The sequence below is a fragment of the Crinia signifera genome, chromosome 6 (assembly GCF_055691185.1).
Source record: "Crinia signifera chromosome 6, ASM5569118v1, whole genome shotgun sequence".
Taxonomy (NCBI): Eukaryota; Metazoa; Chordata; class Amphibia; order Anura; family Myobatrachidae; genus Crinia; species Crinia signifera.
This window is the reverse complement of record NC_139222.1, coordinates 126307839-126329519: the sequence shown is the minus strand read 5'-3', so window position 1 is coordinate 126329519 and position 21681 is coordinate 126307839. Positions and strand designations below refer to the sequence as shown.

The window sequence follows — 21681 nt, the reverse complement described above, 5'->3', positions numbered from 1 at the left end:
CTCCCTGAAATTCTTTTTTTAAAATAATATAGAGTATATAGGAACATGCCTGGTACATAATATGAGCTTGGGCATGTAGCTGGCTCATAATTTATGCAGGAACGCATGGCTGGTCCAGTGTTCTACTACATTTCATTTGACCCTGTTCTCATTTTTAGATTATTTTGGGTACTTGTTTTCTAGCACGGCACCCATCGCATAGCATACTTAGTGGTATGCGATGTGTGCGATGCGATATTCATGCTAAATTAACAGGAGTGCATGTACAATGAAATATTGCATAGCATTGCATGACAGCAAATGGCATGCGATGCAATGTGATCTTTAATTGTACAAGCACCCTGATGGGTGCTTACAATGTTAAAGGCACCCCCATTGTCAACGCCACCCCCACTATCAATGCCAACCCGAAGCGTGGCGAGCGGCGACGGTATGTGTCCTCCGACCTTTTCTTACCCCCACTATCCACGTAGGCATGGAGTTGATTTTAGATAGTGTGGCGAGCCCCGCGAGGGGACGTGGAATACCAGCCCGAAGCGTGGCGTGGGGACGCGCAATACATGTAAAGTAATCCGTGTCCCCTCGCGGGGTTTGCTGCGCTCGCCATGCTTCGGGCTCAGTGGCTCGCTGAACTCGCCACACTTTCTGAAATCAACTCCACGCCAACGTGGATAGTGGGGGTATGAAAAAGGTCGGAGGGTGCGTACCGCCACCCCTCGCGGGCTTGCAGCGCTCTCCGCGCTTTGGGTTGGCGTTGATAGTGGGGGTGGCGTTGCCAATGGGGGTGCATTTAACATTAAAAGCACCCATCAGGGTGCTTGTCCAATTACAAATCACATCGCATGCCGCTATATTGCAAGCGATGCGATGTGATTGTATAAGATATAATACAATCAAAATTGGGGGCACCGTGCTAGGAAACAAGTACCATTTTGTAACGTAATTAGGTATCTTACGCCATGATGTTTTCTTTCCATTTTGGTCCTACTGTATGTTTTTAGCAGAACTTCGTATTATAGACGTCAATGTGCCTTTTTGTTTCCTTGTTACTTTCAGGACTCCAGCTAGTTGCCTTTGGCTCTATCTGTCAGTCCTAGCACTCTCTTTTTATCTGTTGCAGGTTCAATTGCTCTCCACTATGAGATTTTGTTGCATCCTTTGTTTTATTCAGCCTTTTCCCGCTTACTTCTTCCTGAGACTCTGTGCAGTTTAATTTACTTTTTTTAATTGGCTTTTTATTGAGCACGGCAGAAGAGGAATGACCAGCCTGTGACAGATCTAGAACTTGGAATTAATATCACTTAGTTAGTAACTTCATTGTGAGCTGTGTTGAGCTTCAGAAAGGTTTCTGTTCTACAGTAGCTTGGACTGAATTTATAGTATTGGCAGATCTTTGTGGTTAGTTCACTTAGGTTCTACTTATACTGCACTTTTTTAAGTCTATGTCAAAAGTAATGAGCAATACACATGGGTGAATTAACACAAAAGAGAATCACATAAGCAAGAACATAACCAATGATGTTATGTGATGTTTTACAAATAATTGATGGGTCTATCTTTTCAGAGATACATAAGAAAAGCATATTGTTATAGACCAGTGCTTCTTAAACTCAGTCCTTAAGACACACTAAGGCCTGGTACAGACTAGATCAGTGGATCCCAACCTGGGGTATTAGTACTCCTGGGGGTACTCTGCAGACCGGTTGGGGGCACTTGAAAATAATATTGGTAATGGTGTAAGAAAAACAAGAAGTCTCCTGATGGTGGAAGAAGTCTCCCATTGCTGACTTCACTACACTTTCGGTGCCGTCTGCAGCCTCATCAGCATCTCCTTGTGCTTTTGCCCAACCAGCAGTCCACTGGGAGCTACCCGCACTCCCCTCAGACATCAGCATTCATCTGCCCCACACTGATATGGGTGGAGGAAGCAGCGGCATTAATTCTACAGGCGTTAGTGGTACCTCAGAGACAGAAGGACCTAATTCCTGACTGCACACTACTCCTTAGTTGAAGGACACACATACCGCTGACTACCACTCCACTCGTAAGTACTGTGGATATTTCAAATTGAGAGGAGGGGCTACTCATAAATGAAAAACCTAATCAAGGGGTATGGGAGAGAACTAGATGCACTAGATAATTTGCTCCATAAGTGATATTGTCTGAACTTGCTGAACTCCCAGCAAATTATATATAGTGCATACACACTGATATCGTTAACCGTATAGTTCAGTAAAATCATTGGGTCCCTGATCCTTTCATGTAGTATTTGGTGATAGTCAAATTAACCTGCATATACAGTTGATCATTGTTAACAATTTTCAGTATACACGCTAAGCAATATTACACGTCATATCCCTCAGAAGAGCCAAAATGAGCAATATAATTTCTAATATTGCTTATAATGTATGAGGCTTAGCAGTCCAGGTTTTAAGGATATCTGTTGTTTTTTTCATAGTACCACAATCATTTTATTTAACCATTTGTTTTCAAGCATGTATTTCCTTAAAATCTGAACTGTTATTGTGTTTGAGAAGGACTGATATAGATAAACTTACCATAATATTTCTTTAATCAGGGAAACCTATGATTTACACAGGTGTTTTGGCTGAGTAAAACCATTTAAACTGGGTTATGGTATAAAGGGTCTACAATATCTAGATCGACATTCAATTGGTAGACCCCAAAAGGTCAACATGCATCATAAGTTTGGTGTCAGTTTGTACGTTTCATCATGTGGACTCCAAATTACTGCACGGCATCCCATTCGCTTGCCATGCTTCAGTTCCCAATCAGTGTCCATGTAAAAAGACCTTTCTCTATGTCAACCTTTTCTCTATGTCAACCATGTGTATGCTCACCATATGGTTTTGACTTATTGACTCTCAACCTATTCACCGGATACCTTAAAAAGGAGACTTGAATTAGCCAAGCACCGAGCTTGTATAAATCATGTGTCTCGGATTAAAGGGAAGATATAGACAGTCAGTATATCTTCTCTTGCTAATGCAACTCTGGGCACCAGTAGTGTTATTTTCAATACTATGGAAGCATTCATACGATTGGAATATCTGTAACATTTGTTCACACATTGCATTTGTTTATTGGTACTAAAGAAAAACATACATTCTGTTGCCAGGCTTCATGTGCAATTCACTTAAGTGATTTAAATATCATTAAATAACAAGTTTGTTAAAGTTGTCAGGTGATTGTGTCTCAACTGCATCATATCGATTAAGGTCACATACACTAGTGTGATTTGGCCACTCTTTATGCAATTCTGTCACATTGCTACGATGGATCACATTAAAAGTGACACGTTACATGTAATTTACCTGCGATTGTGATGTGAGGCGCGTTACCGTGCACCTCACATTGCAGCTGCAGATCCTACGGGCTGCCATAAATATTTGTCGCAGCCCATTTCCCCTACTAGGATCTCATAAGATACATTGTATGCAAAGGGCCTGCGTACAATATATCATATGCGATCCAGCCCCCCGGAACTGCCAGGTGAGTTGGCAGGATACCGTGTGCAATATCTTGCCCTAGTGGATGTGGGCCTTAAGACTATATGCAGGAAGGCAGGCATCTTATTCGCTTTAAGCTCCCCCTTCCCTTTATAGCTTTGATTGTCAGATAAAAATAGAATTTTATTTTTTCCCAATATACGTTCCTCTCATTTCATTCTATAAAAGAGAATTTATTTAATTGTTGATTTTGGATAATCTAGGTATGTAATTCTACATTTACTACAAAGGTAGAAACATTATTTAAACTACATTAAAGTGATGTGGAATGTTTATGCACTAGATAAATAACTTAAAATAAGTAAATTAATGTCTGCTATAGATTATGGTTTCTGCATTGGTGCATGTTGCAGCCCAGCGAAAAGCTACATATCAACTCACAGCTCTGTCACCATTGAATGATTTCCCACTGTGTGCAGCCTGCTAAAGCTCTGGACTTAGTCGGTGGCTGCGATGGAATCAGCCTGATCGAGGTGAGAGCTGGCCTCACACACTCGTACAATGCTTGGGCACGCCTATGTTTTCCCTAGGCATGTTTCCATTTTTCTGGCACTCCAATAAAACGGTCAATTACCACCCCCAAACACCAGCGTCCTGTTAATCACCTTATTTTCAAGGCCACCAAACAAAACATTAGTAGGATTTCATTGCAAGGAGGCCTCGCGCATACCTACTGTGACCCATATGCATGTGCAGTCTATCGATAATCGGTCACCATACGAATTCGCAAAGCAGGTCTAAATCAAGTCCAGTCTACTGACTGCTGTGTACACATACAGCTTGCAGTTGGATATGGTAATGGAATGCCAGCATCTAGATGTTGAATGCTCCAATTACCTGCTGTCCTACACAAGCTTTGAGTTAATAGTGTTTGCTATTTAAGAACAGAAACTTCTAGAAATCACCATTTAAATCCATATTAGTCACAAAGGTTATAAAACAATCAATACACAGGTTATATAATTGTTTACTTCAAAGCAGCCATCACTTATCCCATTTCAATAAATCTGTGTCTCTTGATGTCTGACTGAAAACACTGCCATAGTGCCAATAAAAGCTCATTTGTGTACAATGCAAGTAGTAATGCTTGCAGGACTTGGTATTAACCTTTCGGAGAGAATGACGACATCATTAACTATTGTAAACATGTGTATATGAGTCCTTACTCTAAAAATGGTGTGAATTGGACAAAAGCCATTACATTAGGTCATCCATTTCAAGTAGTGATGCTACAATGGCACACACACATTAGGAGCAAGTTTTCTGAAACACAAATGAGCTTTCTTTTTGTAATGTTTTTGTATTACTCTAATATATTCTTTTATTTGGTAATTATTCGCACAAACGTAGGTATATTTCCCATCTATCCTCAATGCAAAGACTAGCTATAACAATGCCATTATTTGGGCAGTACGGATGGTGTAATGGTTAGCATTACTGCCTCACAGCGTTGAGATCATGGGTTCGATCCCCACCATGGCTCTAACTGTGCAGAGTTTGTATATTCTCCCCGTGCTTGCGTGGGTTTACTCCGGGTACTTCGGTTTCCTCCCACAATCCAAAAATATACAGATAGGTTAATTGGCTTCCAACAAAAATTAACCCTAGAATGTCTGTGTGTACATGTACATGTGGTAGGGAATATAGATTGTAAGCTTTTTTTGTGCATCTGAATACAAATCGATGGTTCAGTATTAACCCTACCATATGTATTTGTGAAAATTGTAACACAATGTTTGTAAATTAGCATAGGCCAATAACTGTTTTGGGGAAATTCAATTAGCCACAGGGTTAACCCAATGGCTAAATACTGCAGATGGGCCTATTCAATCAGCGGAGACTATCCCGCACATATATCTCTGATGGTTTACTGAACTTTGCAGCTGAGAGGAAAAGTCTGCAAGAAAATGGCAAAATGAAGGTAGTACACCTGGGGAAAACCAATATATTACACTGTTTACACGGAATTAATGGGTAATCCAGTATTTTGGGCAGAGCAGAAAGGCTATTTAATTGTCACAGTATTTTACCACACTGCAGGGCTTTAGCTGGCAATTAGACATGGGGTAAACACTGCAACATTTAATATGTCTTTTTGTTTCCTTTTGTATGTGCTTTATTTAGATTAAAACACAAATGCAGGTTGTTATTATTATTATTGTTTATTTTTATGGTGCCACAAGCATTTCACAGCGCTTAAAGGCTCATACACACTGGGCGACTTTGAGCTGAAAGCCGCTCAAAACAGCAAGTTTGAGCGGCTTTCAGCTCAAAGCCACCCAGTGTGTATGGCCCGACAATGAGCGGCGAGCACTGCTGCTCGCTCCCGCATCATTGCCAGGAAAGCCGCTTATTTGCTGGTATTACCAGCAGATGAGTGGCTTTGAGGACGGCTTTGCATAGCGCTGAGCTATGCAAAGCCATCCTCCCCCCGCTGACCTTGCCGGGCAGGGGGGGAAGTGGCTCAGTGTATATGCACTGAGCGGCTTTCCCCCCAGCGATGATCGTGATCATCGCTGGGCATAATCGCCCAGTGTGTATGGACCTTAACAATACATAAATCAGCAAAAACAGACAGTTAAATAACATATTTCAGTACAAAGCAATTTAACACAAGTACATGGTAAATAAAGACAGTTGCATAAGGGGACATGACACTGAAGTAAATTATTGGTGTGGCAGAAATATATATATATATATATATATATATATATATATTCTAAGAAAAACATGAGGAGAGAAGGCCCTGCTTGTGAGAGTTTACATTTTAAAGGGAAAGGGCAGACAGACAGGAGTGATACAGAAAGGGTAGAAGTGAGCATAAACAGAATGTAAGGTTGAGAGATGGCTGGGTTTAATGAAGAAGTGAGTCTTGAGAGACTGTTGAAAGTTTTTGTAGGGATGTGAAGAGTCTGACAGGGAGAGGTAGATAATTCCAGTGATAAGGGCAAAATCTTGGAGTGGATTGTACTTGTCAAGAAGGCCAGAAAAGAGGAGATTACTGTAGTCCAATCTGGAACTGAATAGTGAGTGAATGAGCATCCTGGGTGAGAAATGGTCTATCCTGGAAATATTTTTTAAAGTGGAAACAACAGGACTGAGGGGCTCATTTATCAAACTATATTTGCAGCTAAATCCCAGTTTAGCCGCAAATATTAAGTATCCCCTAAATGTATGATAGGGGGACCGCAGCAGGAATCTCCGATCCCTGCTGCGATCCTCCCTGCAGCGCCGCCGGCCGCATCCCCCATAGGTTTCTATGGGGAATGCGAAGCTGCCCGATGTATTAACCTTCATTACAGGCAATACCCTTCAATCTTGGAAGTCCTACTCACCGGTACTGGACACACAAAGCAGTCCCACCGGAAGGTGTTCCCTCCCTCCGGTTCTGCCAGTCTAGGCTGCAATAAGTATAGGGCTGACTTCCTGTGCTATCTTGCAGCCCAATCCGGCTTCTATGGGCTGCCAGATCCATTGCGCAGGTGCCGGGTGGATGGCTATTTCCTCTATTAGCAGAGGGGTAGCAGCTGGGGTGGTAGCTGATATGGATTATGACTGAGAACATTAACCTGTACCGAGAGCAACATGGCTTTGGGAGGAGACGCAGTACGCTAATTAGGGTGATGTGGCTTAAAATGTTAAATGGCACACAAAAAAAATACCTTGTGTCAACTGTTTCCATGTTGACCTTTTCACTGTCAACCATTTGTACCTCTCAACCTTTTCACCTGTCTACAATTTCCATGTCAACTTTATGACCCCGTCGACCTTTTGACCCTGTGGGCCTATGCCACGTTGACCATATAATACCTATTCATTTTTTACCTAATAAGGGATTACCCAATGATCCATATGCATCTATGCACACTTGCAACAGCCATATCCCTTGTACAAAAGATCCATCTGAAAGCAGAATACCTATAAATGACTGCATCCTAACTTCTCGTTTTGTGAGCTTCCTAGTGACTCTAGTTCTAAATGTTATCTTATGAAATAGCTGCAAATTTGATCACCTCCGAGCACTTCACCTTATCTATCTCTAGAGATAACCTAGCATACACGCTATCAAAAATGTGTATGCACCATAGGAAAGTGGAAAGCTTTAACTTAAACATTGCTATATCACATTTCAGTGTTCATTAGTTCACAACTGCACCTTTACCTGTGTTCATTCAGGTGTAATAGATTCAGATAGTATGATATCTTAAAACATGTCCATATACGATAACCTATCTGCTCTCACTCCATCATGTCTCTACAGTCTGGCTATTTACACACTGATAACCTCTGGCCTTAATAGGCAAGGCCTTGTGTCTTGCTAGTTCACAACTGATAAGAAAGGGCAAGGTGGTCAGGAACCTCAAACAATTGAAGTTAGATGTCAACAGTCCTCTCTTCAGTAGTAATTACCTGATTCTCTCTGTATTCCCTTGTAGTATATTAGTATATGGCGTATACCATCAGTTAATATAATGTATTCTAAAAATAATGTGATTTTTGGATTGTCAATGCAATCTGGTAATGTTGTACAATCCTCAGGTCTATAAAGAGCAATGGCTGGCCAAGGTGAGGCTGGAACCCTTAGAACAGCATGACCCCAGTTATTCATTACTGCCCCCCACCATTCCAGCCACAACCACCGCCACTGATACTGGTCCACTGATCCTAACTCAATCATATACCTACAGGGGTAAAACATCTTACATTCCAGAATCTTGACCAAAAGGTCCAGTAAAAAAGACAGCCATGTGCTACCCCTACATCTTATGAAATATCAGTATAACTAAACATTCGTTGCAGGCTTTACATAAGGAAATGCTTGACAATAGCTGTTCCTGTATGAATATCTTATATTTAAGTAGCAGAATCATGTAATGCAAGAGATGTCATAGATGTATACTTCAGAAAATCAGTGTTCCGCTAAATACCTAAATGAAAATGGTGCTGTGCTCCAATTTAACAAATGCTGAAGAATCTCTGATAGCTAATGCCATCTAAACATGGATAAATATAATATACACAAAACCCCTTCTTGCGCTAGATTTTAGTGTAACACCTTTTGGCTGCCTTATCCACAAAGTTCCCAATTGGAGGAGATCACAAATGAAAATTTGTGGATTGGCGCCCTGTACTAGGTATACTAATTAGACTTGGATAGCCTTGAATTATAAACCTCAATATTTGATTCAGACATGCACATCAGAAGTCCATGTGTTATAAAAAGTCCTTGGTGTCATTTTACAGTTACAATTTAATTTTCAATTTGTGCTCTTATACATAGAGAGATTCTGCATTGAAATGTAGAAGAAAACGCATTTAGTCTCTAACGTGACTTCATAAGATGTTTTAATCAATGTGGAGATAAATTCCAGAGGCAAGGAAGATGTTTCTGGAATCAAAAGGCACCTAGATATAATTGGTGGGGTACATGGGGTTTAAAAAAATCAGGTCTCTTGTAAGGTCAGGGGTACATTATCAATTCAGAGGTCCTGACTTTGCAAATAAATCTCTACAAATTTGTGGAAAATCCATGCAGAGGCACAATTAATACAGGGCTCGTAAGCTCAATATGATTGGCCAAAGCTAAGATGTGATCCTTTGTGAGGCTCTACATGGAAGAATATGAGAGGGGATCAATTTATCTGCAATGCTCAACCGGTACTCTTTACTTAGAAGGGCGCCCACGATTTTGATCGTGGGCATCGTTAGTAAAAAATCTTGGGCATTGAATGCACTAAAAAATCAGGTGCGATCAACCGACGAGATGCCCGAGATTTCCCATAGGGAACAATGTTAAATGTCTCAATTGACCCAATTTTCCTGTTCAATGCCTCAATTGACCCGATTTTTCCATAGGAAACAATGTTAAATGGGCCACAGAGGCCAAACAGGCACCCTGAAGTGTATAATGGCCACCCGAATTGTTAACGCCACCCCACGATCAACGTCAACCCGATGCGTGGCGAGCGGCGGCGGTACGCGTCCTACGACCTTTTCATACCCCCACTATCCACGTCGGCGTGGAGTTGAGAATAGAAAGTGTGGCGAGCGCAGCGAGCCCCACGAGGGTATGCGGACAGCTGTGAAGCCCGCGAGGGGACGCGGATACCTGTGAAGGTATCCGCGTCCCCTCGCAGGGCTCGCTGCGCTCGCCACGCTTCGGGCTCGGTGGCTCGCTGCGCTCGCCACACTTTCTATTCTCAACTCCACGCCGACGTGGATAGTGGGGGTATGAAAAGGTCGTAGGATGCGTACCGCCGCCCCTCGCGGGCTCGCTGCGCTCGCCACGCTTCGGGTTGACGTTGATCGTGGGGTGGCGTTAACAATTCGGGTGGCCATTATTCACTTCAGGGTGCCTATTTGGCCTCTGTGGCCCATTTAACATTGTTTCCTATGGAAAAATTGGGTCAATTGAGGCATTGAACAGGAAAATCGGGTCAATTGAGACATTTAACATTGTTCCCTATGGGAAATCTCGGGCATCTCGTCTGTCGCATCGCACCTGATTTTTTAGTGCATTCAATGCCCGAGATGGCCGAGATGGGCGCCCTTCTAAGTAAAGAGTACCGCTCAACCTTTTATCAGTTCATACCTAGTGTCAATATGCAATAAAGTTTAGTATTATATTGTTATTGGCTCCCAAATAATATCTATATATATATATAATGCTAACTATTCCTCACGTCTATGATCACTGATCAGTAGAGGTCACTCAACGGACAAAATTAATAAAAGCAATTTTTGCAAGGACACTGATCTGTTTCAAACTTCTGGATATGTAGAGAGGGAGCTGCGAAGATAGATTGGAGGTAGAAGCAGATAGGGACTGGGGATAGGGTGGAGAGTTTGTGGGCTAAAACTGACACAGCTTAAAGTGAAATAAAATTGCAGAAGCCGTCATTCTGACAGGCTTTTAACTAGTATTTTATTCAGTCAAGGGGCCATAAGAACAGATTTAAAATCAACGTGTGTCCTTACATAAGATGATTTTGGGGAAAGAGGATAGAAACCTCCTGCAATGTTGCTTTTTTTATTTATTCACAATCTTTGTCACGTGAGCACTAACTAGCCGGTGAGGTTGTGAAGAGAGAAGGCTGATTGGGATTTAAAAAATGGGTACTTGTTTCCTTGCACGACGCCCACGATTCTGATTGTACTACATCTTATACAATCGCATCGCATGCACTATAGCGGCATGCGATGCAATGCGATTTAATTTTTAATTGTACAAGCACCCTGATGGGTGCTTTAAATGCACCCCTATTGGCAACGCCACCCCCACTATCAACGCCAACCCGAAGCGTGGCGAGCGGCGGCGGTACGCGTCCTCCGACCTTTTCATACCCCCACTATCCACGTCGGCGTGGAGTTGAATGTAGATACTGTGGCGAGCGCAGCGAGCCCGAAGCATGGCGAGCGCACACGGATTACTTTACATGTATTCCGCGTCCCCTCACGGGGCTCGCTGCACTCACCACGCGTCGGGCTCGTATTACGCGTCCCCTCACGGGGCGCGCTGCACTCGCCACGCTTCGGGCTCCGTGGCTCGCTGCGCTCGCCACACTATATGAAATCAACTCCACACCAACGTGGATAGTGGGGGTATGAAAAGGTCGGAGGATGCCTACCGCCGCCCCTTGCTCTGCTCGCCACGCTTCGGGTAGGCGTTGATAGTGGGGGTGGCGTTGACAATGAGGGTGCATTTAACATTGTAAGCACCCATCAGGGTGCTTGTACAATTAAAAATCACATCGCATCGCATGCCATTTGCTGGCATGCAATGCTATGCGATATTTCATTGTACAAGCACTCCTGTTAATTTAACATGAATATCGCATTGCACGCATCACACACCACTAAGTATGGTATGCAATGGGCGCTGTGCTAGGAAACAAGTACCAAAAAATGTTATTCTCTCAGACTAACAAGAGAATATCTCAGTGTTTACATGTTCTTTATCATCTGCAAGTGCCTTTTTTAGATGTACCTATTAAATGCATAGATAGTTTCAGGAAATTAAAATAGAAATTGAAAAAGCTTTCATGTGAACTAGATCTGTGTTGCACAAAATAGACACAATAAATGTACAGTATATCCTGAATATTAAAAGCAGTGATTCACAATCTGGGTACCAACACCTACAGGGCACTTGTAGGGGTGCTATGGGTTGGTAGTTCATGACCAAATCATATTATTTATGGTGAACATAATAGACAAAACCGGTATTGGTGGATGCCAATGATAAATTTGTGGACAAACAGAAGCTCAAACCTATCCACCACACATACATAACGGTTATGGTATAGAACAGGGGTGGCCAAACTTGTCAACATCTACCAACAGTTTGTGTTTTTCAGGCACTTCTATAGTATGAATGACTGCAGCATGTTTGAAAATGTGACAGTTAGTAATTACTACAGCTGTGCACCAGCTAGGTGATTTGGAAAACATGGACCGTTGGTAGATCTCGAGGACCAGTTTGTGTAATAAAAGATGTACAGTATTTAGATTGATAGTAAATAGGTTGACACCAAATGATCGACAATAAATAGGTTGACAGGTACAAAAAGGTGGCTAGTGTCACAAGCTGGACATGACAATGGTTGACAGAAGTTTTTTTTTCTGTAATGTTTTGGGGTCAAATCTTGTATATTTGGAAATATATAACCTCCATCAGAAGAAACGTATATCCTCACACGCTGTCTGCACTCGCCGCACTCGGGGCAAGGTGGCTTGTTCTGCTGCATAGGTTACTATTCCCAATCCTAGTCCACATAAAGAGTAAATCAAGCAAATGCTAGGAAAACATGTAAATCACTCATACAAATGTGTCAACCAATTGTGTTTCCACCCATGGTCATGTCGGCCTATCATCTGTTGACCTTTTGTACCTGTAGATTAATGCATGCTAATTAAATGGAGTCAATCTAGACACTAGCTATCATTAGGATACCCACATAACTAACTCTAAACCTGGGTACATCCCTACAGATTTATTTGTCCAATCTGCCTGGTGGCAACACAAATATGGTAATGTATATGAGCAAATTACAATCAATCATTCACTCCCAAATGCTGGAAAATAGACAAAAATTATTGTTTATATCAATTTGTTAAATCAAATTGATTTAACCAATTTGTCTGAATGACCATGTCTGTTTCCAGTGTTTGGGAGCAAATGGTTTATTTTCATATGCTCCCATACATTACCAGACTTGTGTTCCACTTGGACAGATTGGACATATAAATATTTACGTGTGTATCCAGCTTAAAGGCAAGGTTGCAATAGTTGATCTCAAGTCTACTACTTGTTTTTCAGAGTATGACATTATACAATTTACTGTTTGCTAACTTTTAGCTAGCTGCAGAATGTTCCATGATTGTCTCCTACATAAATAATAATTTTGCAATAAAAAAATAATTATTAAAAGAAACTGCAGAAAACCACTGTGTACACATAGCCATGTGCATGTCTAGTAGTAAAGTATTACATTAGCTGTGTGAGACTGCAATAGGTGAACAAGCTTCATGTGGCTGACCAGTTTTGAGGTAAGGTTAAACAAGTTTTAGTTAATGGGATATGTATTATTCCTTTTTACCCACACATGGGTAAGTGATGACTTAAACTGTATAATAGCTGTCGGTTAAATATTTTGAGTATTTGAGGCTGTGTCAAATCCATGATTTTCTGGGGGATGAATAGTTAAAGTATCCCTAAAAAATGTGTTATACATCACTTTCTATCTAGGAAAATACTGTTTTAACTATTACTGCTGTGTACAGTGTTGAGAGCAGTGTCACTGGGGACCCAGAAGGGGTAGAAGACCTTAACATGACCTTAAATTGCTGTCCATCCCAGGTCTGTCCTGGGACATCCAAACTAGCCTCTGTTGCTTTGATTTCTAACTGAACTTTTAGTGAACTTATGCCTGGGGGAAGGAACTTGCAGAACGAGACTGCTGAGAGGAGATCCTGGGACAAGTCATCAGCTTGAGTAAATATTAAAGTAGCCCATCCAAAAAGTGGGCTAAAATAAAGCTGTCAGGAAAGAGTAAACTGAGAACAAGGTGGGCCAGAGGAAGAGAATGGGCACTTTAGTCAGCTCTGAATCCTAAGGGCACCTGAACAAAAAATAACATGGGGAGCATGGAGGACTGCAGAAAGGTCACCAACAGGACACACTGTCATTGAAATATCTCAGCAAGCATACTTTATAGATTAGGAATGAAACACATTTAGAAATTATGAGAGTATTTTTCAATTCAGATGTAGATGACCTATTGGTTCAGTGTTTAAATGAACTTGTATAATCAGAAAATGCAGCAGTCAAGATCTTGCCAGGCAACTTCTGTTTACATTTTATTTAACCATTTCTCTATGTTGAACGGAATTGTGAGCAAAAGTGGATGGTCAGAGCTTCCATTATTAATCGGTAAACTAATTATACACACTCTGTCTTCTGAATGTTATGTAGCCATCCCCGTACATTATGCCATATGAAAGTCAATGATAATATTCTGTCACCATCAAACGAATAATTCTAACTGGAACCTGAATTCCAAATCTTTCTTTACAGGATGAAAGAGTGTTTGATGTCTGAGTGCACCCGAACCCCATCCTGTTTCGAGGGTGTGAATACCGGAATAGAAATAAAGGTTCAGAGAGGTACTCCCTGCAAACCTTTTCATTTTTAAATGTGTAATCGTGTAGGCTTTTGTTGTGTTCAGGATGACACGGAAACACAAGGACTTCCTTTAGGTTGGCTCAGAAGCTAATGTTCTAATGTTAACGTGGTTTATTTATTGTTCTGTAAAATCGGGTGCTATGACCTAGGCCTAGTCTTCCAATAGAAGGGTATTGCCACTGTACTTCCACTTTTACCAACGATCTCTACTGACATGGGGTGAGATTTAATAGGATGAGAGATTCAGAAAGTGAGAGATTTGGGAAGAAATCTCCAGTTTTTTTAAAGCGGCAATCATTTACACTGCAAAACCAGTTTGATTTTGCAGTGTAAATGATTGCCGCTTTAAAAAAACTGGAGATTTCTTCCCAAATCTCTCACTTTCTGAATCTCTCATCCTATTAAATCTCACCCATAATCTACAAGAACATTCATGTAACCAGTAGTGGTATGATCGCAAAGAACCATAAATCAACTCTATAAACAAGCGGGCAGGCACGAGAGTCAGTTTACCTAATTACCCAACTGCCAATGGTTAATTGTTCGGAAAATCCCAATTGTTGTGTATTTCCCTGTGTACATTATGTCTGGTCTGTGTAACCGTGGGCAGGATACAACAAATCAAAGTAACGTGTTCTAAAGTGAGGTAGATTTATTTCTAGAGATAGAACTTAAAAATAACATTTGAAATTGAATTGTAATGACAGGCGGAACACAAATGTGTGGGTTTTTTTTAAATATAGTAACAGAAGCTAATTTTAGGAAGACCATATATATATATATATATATATATATATATAGCAGAGTGAGAGCACGCACCCACGGAGACTTGATAAATAAAAAGCAGGAACTCAGGTAACGATCGATCGTTACCTGAGTTCCTGCTTTTTATTTATCAAGTCTCCGTGGGTGCGTGCTCTCACTCTGCTACGTTACAGGCCACTCGTGGCCATTGGCACAGGCACCGGAGCCAGTTGCTACCTGACCAGGAGTGCCTTCCCCACGACTCTCTCTCTATATATATATATATATATATATATATATATATATATATATATATATATAATATATATCGGCAAATTCTAACATGAAGGCATTTTAGCAGATACTGTTAAGGGAAATACTATATTAAAACATACCAGAGATCAGGATAAAATCGGGGTTATTGTTTCGCTCCAGACACAACCCTTATTGGTTACAGGCACTAATTTTACAATTATTTGTATCTATTAATAAAACCTGCGTTCGAAAATGTGTAGTGCAAACTATTTTTGGAAGGCATCACGTGTTAAAACGATCCTCATATATACAGTATACCAATGTGTCTGTGTGTGACTATAAATATAACCGCGCAGAAACACAGGCATTGAGTGCTGCTGGCAATAATAACATAGGAGAACACGTGACCATCAACCCTATATGATAGATACGACTCGTATATACAGACAGTAGGTGAACAGATCAGCGACCTAATGAGAACTACCTAAAAATGCAGCTCCCCTTAAAAAAGGGGGAGGGGGGGGGGGTTCCCTGAGAGGAGCCGACCAGCTCCTTATTGTTCAGTGGGCACGTTTTTGTTTTGTAAACAGTTTTCTGTATATAAATAAGGCATTTGCCGAAGAAAATAAACTATTTACATCATCTGTTCCCAGGTGGGGGCTGTCCGGGTGCTTTCCTCTACACAGAGTTTGGAGAGGTGTCAGGAGAGGTAGAGCAGCAGAGGTCGGAGGTCTCACTGCTCTCCTTTGCTGATGAGCCCATACTGACACCCTGGCTGAGTCCTTCCTTCTCCCTTTTCTTCTGCTTCATCCTCCGATTCTGGAACCAGATTTTCACCTGAGTCTCGTTGAGTTCCAGCGTGGCCGCGATTTCCACCCGCCTGGCCCGGGTCAGATACTTGTTAAAATGAAACTCTTTCTCCAGCTCGGTCAGCTGCTTGGTGGTGAAGTTGGTCCTCATGCTGTTTTGCGCAGACGTTAATCCATAATCCGCGGGTTTGGCTGTGGAGACAACAGACAAGCAACATTAGATATTAATAGCAAGAAAACGATGAGATTACAGTCTACTAGGTGTACAGCATTATCGTTGTGTGCGAGGCACGATTGTAGCCTTCAGTGCGTCTTCTTTAATAAATTGCCCGGTAATGAGAACCGGTCGCTCCTGTGTATCAATTGCAATTGATCAATTTCAGGGGACTGCAGGCAGTGCTGAAGTTTGGAGAACAATAGGCATCATAGTATTACATGAGGTGCCCAATAAACAATTTAAATATATCATAAAATATACAAAGACAAAATCCACAACTTCAGGCCCGAATTTACTACACAGGTGCTAAGTGATCGGTTTATTATATACATTTTGTGTAGGGAACAGATTTGAGCCTTCAAAAAAAGATGGATGGGGCAATAATTATCTGCACCCACGCTTACAATGACTAGTGAACTTGAGGCCTATCTGAGGCTGGGGCACTGACCCAGGGATGAGAGGCTGCTACTCACAAGTTTTAGGCGGATTCCGCTTTACTTTCATCCAGTCGAACGTGGGGTTAGATGCCGCTTGCTCGGGTTGGCAAGAGAGGTCCTTGTCATCATGTAGCAGCGGAGAATGGCTGGGGTAACCCTGTACCAAGCCTTGATGCTCCTGTCCATACGGGTGCTGGTGGTAATGAGCCGGCCCTGGCACAGATCCACAGTAGCCTTCTGACAATGAGCCAATGTTAGTAGCTGTGTTGGCGGAATAAGGCTGTTGTTGAAAATAAACTCCTTCTGCTTCCTGGCTGACGTACACTTGGTGCCCATATCCCTGGCTGCAATTCTGTGATGTATAACTGGGTATGGAGCTGGTATATGCCAGACTAGTGCTTGCAGGGTGATGGTGGTAGCCGTGGCTCTGCTGTGGTAACTGGTTGGAGATTGTACCAGTTCCTCCCACTGCAAAACGTCCATCACCGCTGTAAATGTCATTGGTACCTGGGCATGCTGAAAAGGATGGTGCCCCTTGGTCTAAGTGGTGGTACCCTCTGGGTGAGTAGGCACTAGTTCCACGGTTACAAATTGTATAGTCCAAAAAGGAGCCCATTCTGGTATTGTCCATGTGCCAGTGATGGAGGAGGGTCAACCTGTTTCGGGGGATTCCTCCTGCCCTACAACCTTTAGGTAGTATGTCAAAGCTGTAAACTTCCATCCATGGATTGCTAGGCTTCAACCCTTCTGTCTCTCTCAGAAAAGACACGTGATTCTCTGGGGACCAATAGCTGAGGACCTCCTAAAACTTGTCAGATATCTCAGCCCATCCATCATGCCCTGTGACATTTGCATGACAAAGAAACTTCAATCAAACCCGGCCCATCAATCTGATTACGACACGTTAGCGTCAGAATCTTTCTTCAGAGCCTCCAAAGGAAAACTTGGAATTATTCAGGACTTTTTAAGTGTTAAAAGACCTCAAGCAAAAAAGAAGAAAAAAGATGTGGCATATTGGATGAGAACTTTGTTTTAATCGAAAGAGGGTTTTTTTCTCCCCCTGCAGCTCCATCTGGCACGTTTAGAATGATCTGTTGCTTTATTTCCTTTTTTTTATTTTGTGCTTATTTTATTGCTCTGAATGTTTATTTTATTCTTCCTTTTCTTTTTTTAGATCCAGATAATGTGTGAAATGTTATTTTACAGCTGCAATAAAGTGTAATCAATTAAACTCTACTTAAAGTTCACAATGATGAGTCATTTAAATATTCTGTGAGTAGGAGCTCACCACAGCCAGACAATGATCTCCTGCCATGCCAGCAAGATGACAACGAATGTGTTTATAATCTATATAAATCCAGTTTTCTGTTTTGTCGTCTTCCCACACAAAACACACCAGTCTAGCCACTAAAGCCAACAATTTGTAGATAATCCTTCATCTTGAATGAATCTAGTGTCCTCTAATAGCCCACTGAACTGGTGGCAGCGAAGTGTCTCCACTCCTCTAGGGTCTTTGTTGGGGGGCTAGTTTTAGGAAATAAGTCTCTCCCACTCAGTTCTTGAGCTAAAAGGAAACCGTCAGGTAAGCAACATTTATATACTTGTTACAACATGGGAGACAACAGCATCTAACAATATGACGCCCACCCTCATTTGTAATACATGTCAAGGAGCTGAACCAACTCCCCGAGTCTGGGGACCATAGTTCATGTAACACTCTTTACCAGCTCTCCTTTCACCTAAATCTCTTTTAATGAACAATTTGCTCAACAGTGTTTGAGAGATCCCCATAGACCTCTGTGCTTACCATCCATGTATTATATTTATGGTGTTAAATTACTTTTAACCGAGGCAAACGACTGAGGCTTGCGTTTTTAATAGCAATGTATCATTTCACATTTATTAGAAATATTGTAGCACATACAGTAGCGAGGCAAAGAAGTCAGACAATCTGTGGAGGAGTGTTACACAGGTCAGTGCCACAAACAGAGCTTCCATTTACAAATCACAGTGCAACCCCCACCAAATCCCAATATGTTCAGTTTGAGGTTGAGCAAAGGCAATTTATTTCATTTGGCAATATATTATTGTTATTATTATTATTATTATTATTAGTTTATAAATTATTTCATTTTCTCGACCCTGAACGACCATTTAATTAAATATAACATGTGAAATTCTGCTTTAAAAACATAGTGGTTGATGTGTACTTGCAACAAATGTGCTCTAATTTATGTTTTGTGTTCGCACTGTATATTGTTACAATGTATTCATTTGTGTTATCTTTGTAACTATTTTGTTGCCTTCTGTAATATAAGGTGCTGCTCTTTGCTGGCTGCTTGTTATTCTTTTTTATTAGTACTGTAGCTGTAGTTTAACATGCGTATATTTCTAACCTTATTTTTATGTTATTTACCTTGACATTATTATGATTATTATAATTATCATCATTATTGTTATTACCATTATTATTATTATTATAATATAACTGCTTTTACAAGTACACCTTTGCATTTACTACTTACTAGATTGATGCTTCTGGCAGTACATTCCAATCTTCTAGGAAAATGTTGTTCCTTTTATTCAGAATCAGAATCAACTTTATTGGCCATGTATGCTTGCGCACACTAGGAATTTTTTGTGGATTTACAGTGCAGCATCAAGCAGGGATGAAGGTGGGGGGGTGAAGGCATTACATACATTACATTAAGACATTACATGTGGGGAACACATACCCGCCGAGCTGCACAGCGCCTAGGCAGCCATCAGCGGCGCCACTGGTCGCTGCAACAGCCAGGAAGGTAACATTAAGTACAGTTATCACATAGGGAGCACATACCCACCGAGCTGAACAGCGCCTAGGCAGCCATCAGCGGCGCCACTGGTCGCTGCAACAGCCAGGAAGGTAACATTAAGTACAGTTATCACATAGGGAGCACATACCCACCGAGCTGCACAGCGCCTAGGCAGCCATCAGCGGCGCCACTGGTCGCTGCAACAGCCAGGAAGGTAACATTAAGTACAGTTATCACATAGGGAGCACATACCCACCGAGCTGAACAGCGCCTAGGCAGCCATCAGCGGCGCCACTGGTCACCGAAACAGCCAGGTAGGTAACAATACAAGACTTACTGGAACCGACCCAGCAGGGGGGCTGCAGCAGATGGCCAGCTGGATATTACCTGGGGGGATGTGTCTGACTCTGGGGTCCACCAATCCGAACCAAGTACCGGCCCACTGGCAGTTTAAGCCCAGTGGGAAATTGGAAGTTTTTAAAATGACTGGCACACAAGCCAGGAGGGAGATTTTGATGGATTGTCCTGGACTAAGAGGTTATGCTCTGTCTAGGTATCGTGTGGACCTATCTGCTATCACTGCTGTGTGGAATAAGTGATAGTTTTGTGCTTTGGACTGTGATGCTACAAGGACTTTGCTACCCGGATGTTTTTATGCTACATTTGCCTCTTTTTCCTGTCTTCATCTACATGTGTGTGCTGTGATAAAAATAAACCATATTTTGGTTTCATCTGCTCGGTGTCTGAGTGATTGAAGAACCCCGTATCCTCACATTACTACTACTACTACAAATACTACTACTACTATTATTACATTGTGTGTTTGTGTCTTTGAGTTTGCCATTTCTGATTTCAGTCTGCATTGCTCTTTGCTACTATACTTTTAAAAATCAAGACAATATACATAATTTTCATCCATTTTCTCAACTACAGTTGATATGGACAAGCTGGCTGACTAGTGCAGTAAACTAACAGTAATTGCAAGGGGAGCAAATATCCTTTGCTTCTGCCATGTGGTTCTGGGGCGAATTCTTCTCCATCTGGCACGTTTTGGAAACTGAATTATAAGTGCAAATAAACTGATTTAAAAAAACAAATATACATTAAGATCAAAGAAAAACATTGACTTTTTAAATGCAATTAACTAATGGGCTGGTCTAACTGTATTAATTGGCAGTATTTTAAAATTACATTTGTGCTTTTGCCAAGATGTTATCTCTGGCACAGACCACGTGCACAGTAAGCTACTCATGAAGAGTCGTACACCTCCTCACCAAAAGTAGGTAAGCATAAATCTACATACAGTTTTGATGTATTTTACAACTGAAGAGTCCTAAGGAGGGATGTGTGCAAGTATAGGCTGATACAGTGAAAGTATGTTCATATAATTGGAAATGAAACAGACATAGACACACAATTGTCAGGATTTTAGGGGTAAATTTACTAAGATGGGAATACTGTTGAAGATGGGATGTTGCCCATAGCAACCAACAATATTAAACTTTTATATTTAGTTAGCACCTTCTAGAAGATAATAGATAGAAACTGCCTGGTTGCTATGGGCAACATCCCCTAGTGGCCCTTTTGGCTCCCCCCCCCCCCCCAAGTCTCAGGTTTCGCTGAATCAATGGTCATCCAGTGTGCACATCCTTGCTTGAGAACAGAATCTTTTCAGTGTAAAGAATGCCTCATGATATGTTTGCTAAATGCAGTTAGGCAGTGACTTACGTGTGATCATTATAACTAAATTTATTTGGTGAACAAAGCATTGACATAAGCTGCAATGTCTACAGATGTTTAAAGATGCATATGCCAACATTTTCAGATTTTATTTCTGCCTTTAGATTGTTATCTATTACCTTTTCACTACCTGTGACCTATAATATAGAAGGATAATAATAATAATAATAATAATAATAATAATAATAATAATAATAATAATAACAATACATGGACATAAAATTCTAATATACCATTGTCTATATGATTGAAAAGTTATGAAACTACAATCTATGTAGTGACTGAAAGTGATTTATTTGGGTGAGCGATCCGGTACTTGTGTAGTTTGGCGGCGCCCATCGCATCGCATACTATAAGGCATACGATGGTATGCGATGCGACGCGATATCGCACGATATTGTACAATGCCATACAATTTAAAAATTGTATGACATTGTATATGGCATACAATGCCATACAATGCGATGCGA

At 41.3% G+C, this 21681-nt stretch overlaps 1 protein-coding gene and 1 long non-coding RNA gene across 2 annotated transcripts in view; one reads left to right on the top strand and one right to left on the bottom strand.

Moving 5' to 3' along the window:
* The window catches only part of LOC146008124 (uncharacterized), a 204980-nt gene that overhangs the window by 73695 nt on the left and 109604 nt on the right, over positions 1 to 21681 (top strand). The window contains exon 2 of the long non-coding RNA XR_014444462.1: positions 14107 to 14195. This is a non-coding gene — a long non-coding RNA (uncharacterized LOC146008124). The remainder of the gene's footprint in view (positions 1 to 14106; positions 14196 to 21681) is intronic.
* On the bottom strand, positions 15838 to 17307 carry HOXB1 (homeobox B1). Its single transcript, XM_083145449.1, has 2 exons — positions 16713 to 17307; positions 15838 to 16214 (listed from the first exon to the last, which is right to left on the bottom strand). The coding sequence occupies exons 1-2, from the start codon at positions 17305 to 17307 to the stop codon at positions 15892 to 15894; spliced, it is 918 nt and encodes a 305-aa protein (XP_083001575.1). The 3' UTR covers positions 15838 to 15891.

Coding starts and splice junctions, on each gene's coding strand:
- HOXB1 (XM_083145449.1), bottom strand. CDS start 17,307: ATGGACAATACCAGAATGGGCTCCTTTTTGGACTATACAATTTGTAAC. Junction 16,215..16,712: donor GCGGAATCCGCCTAAAACTT/GTGAGTAGCAGC, acceptor TTGTCTCCACAG/CCAAACCCGCGGATTATGGA.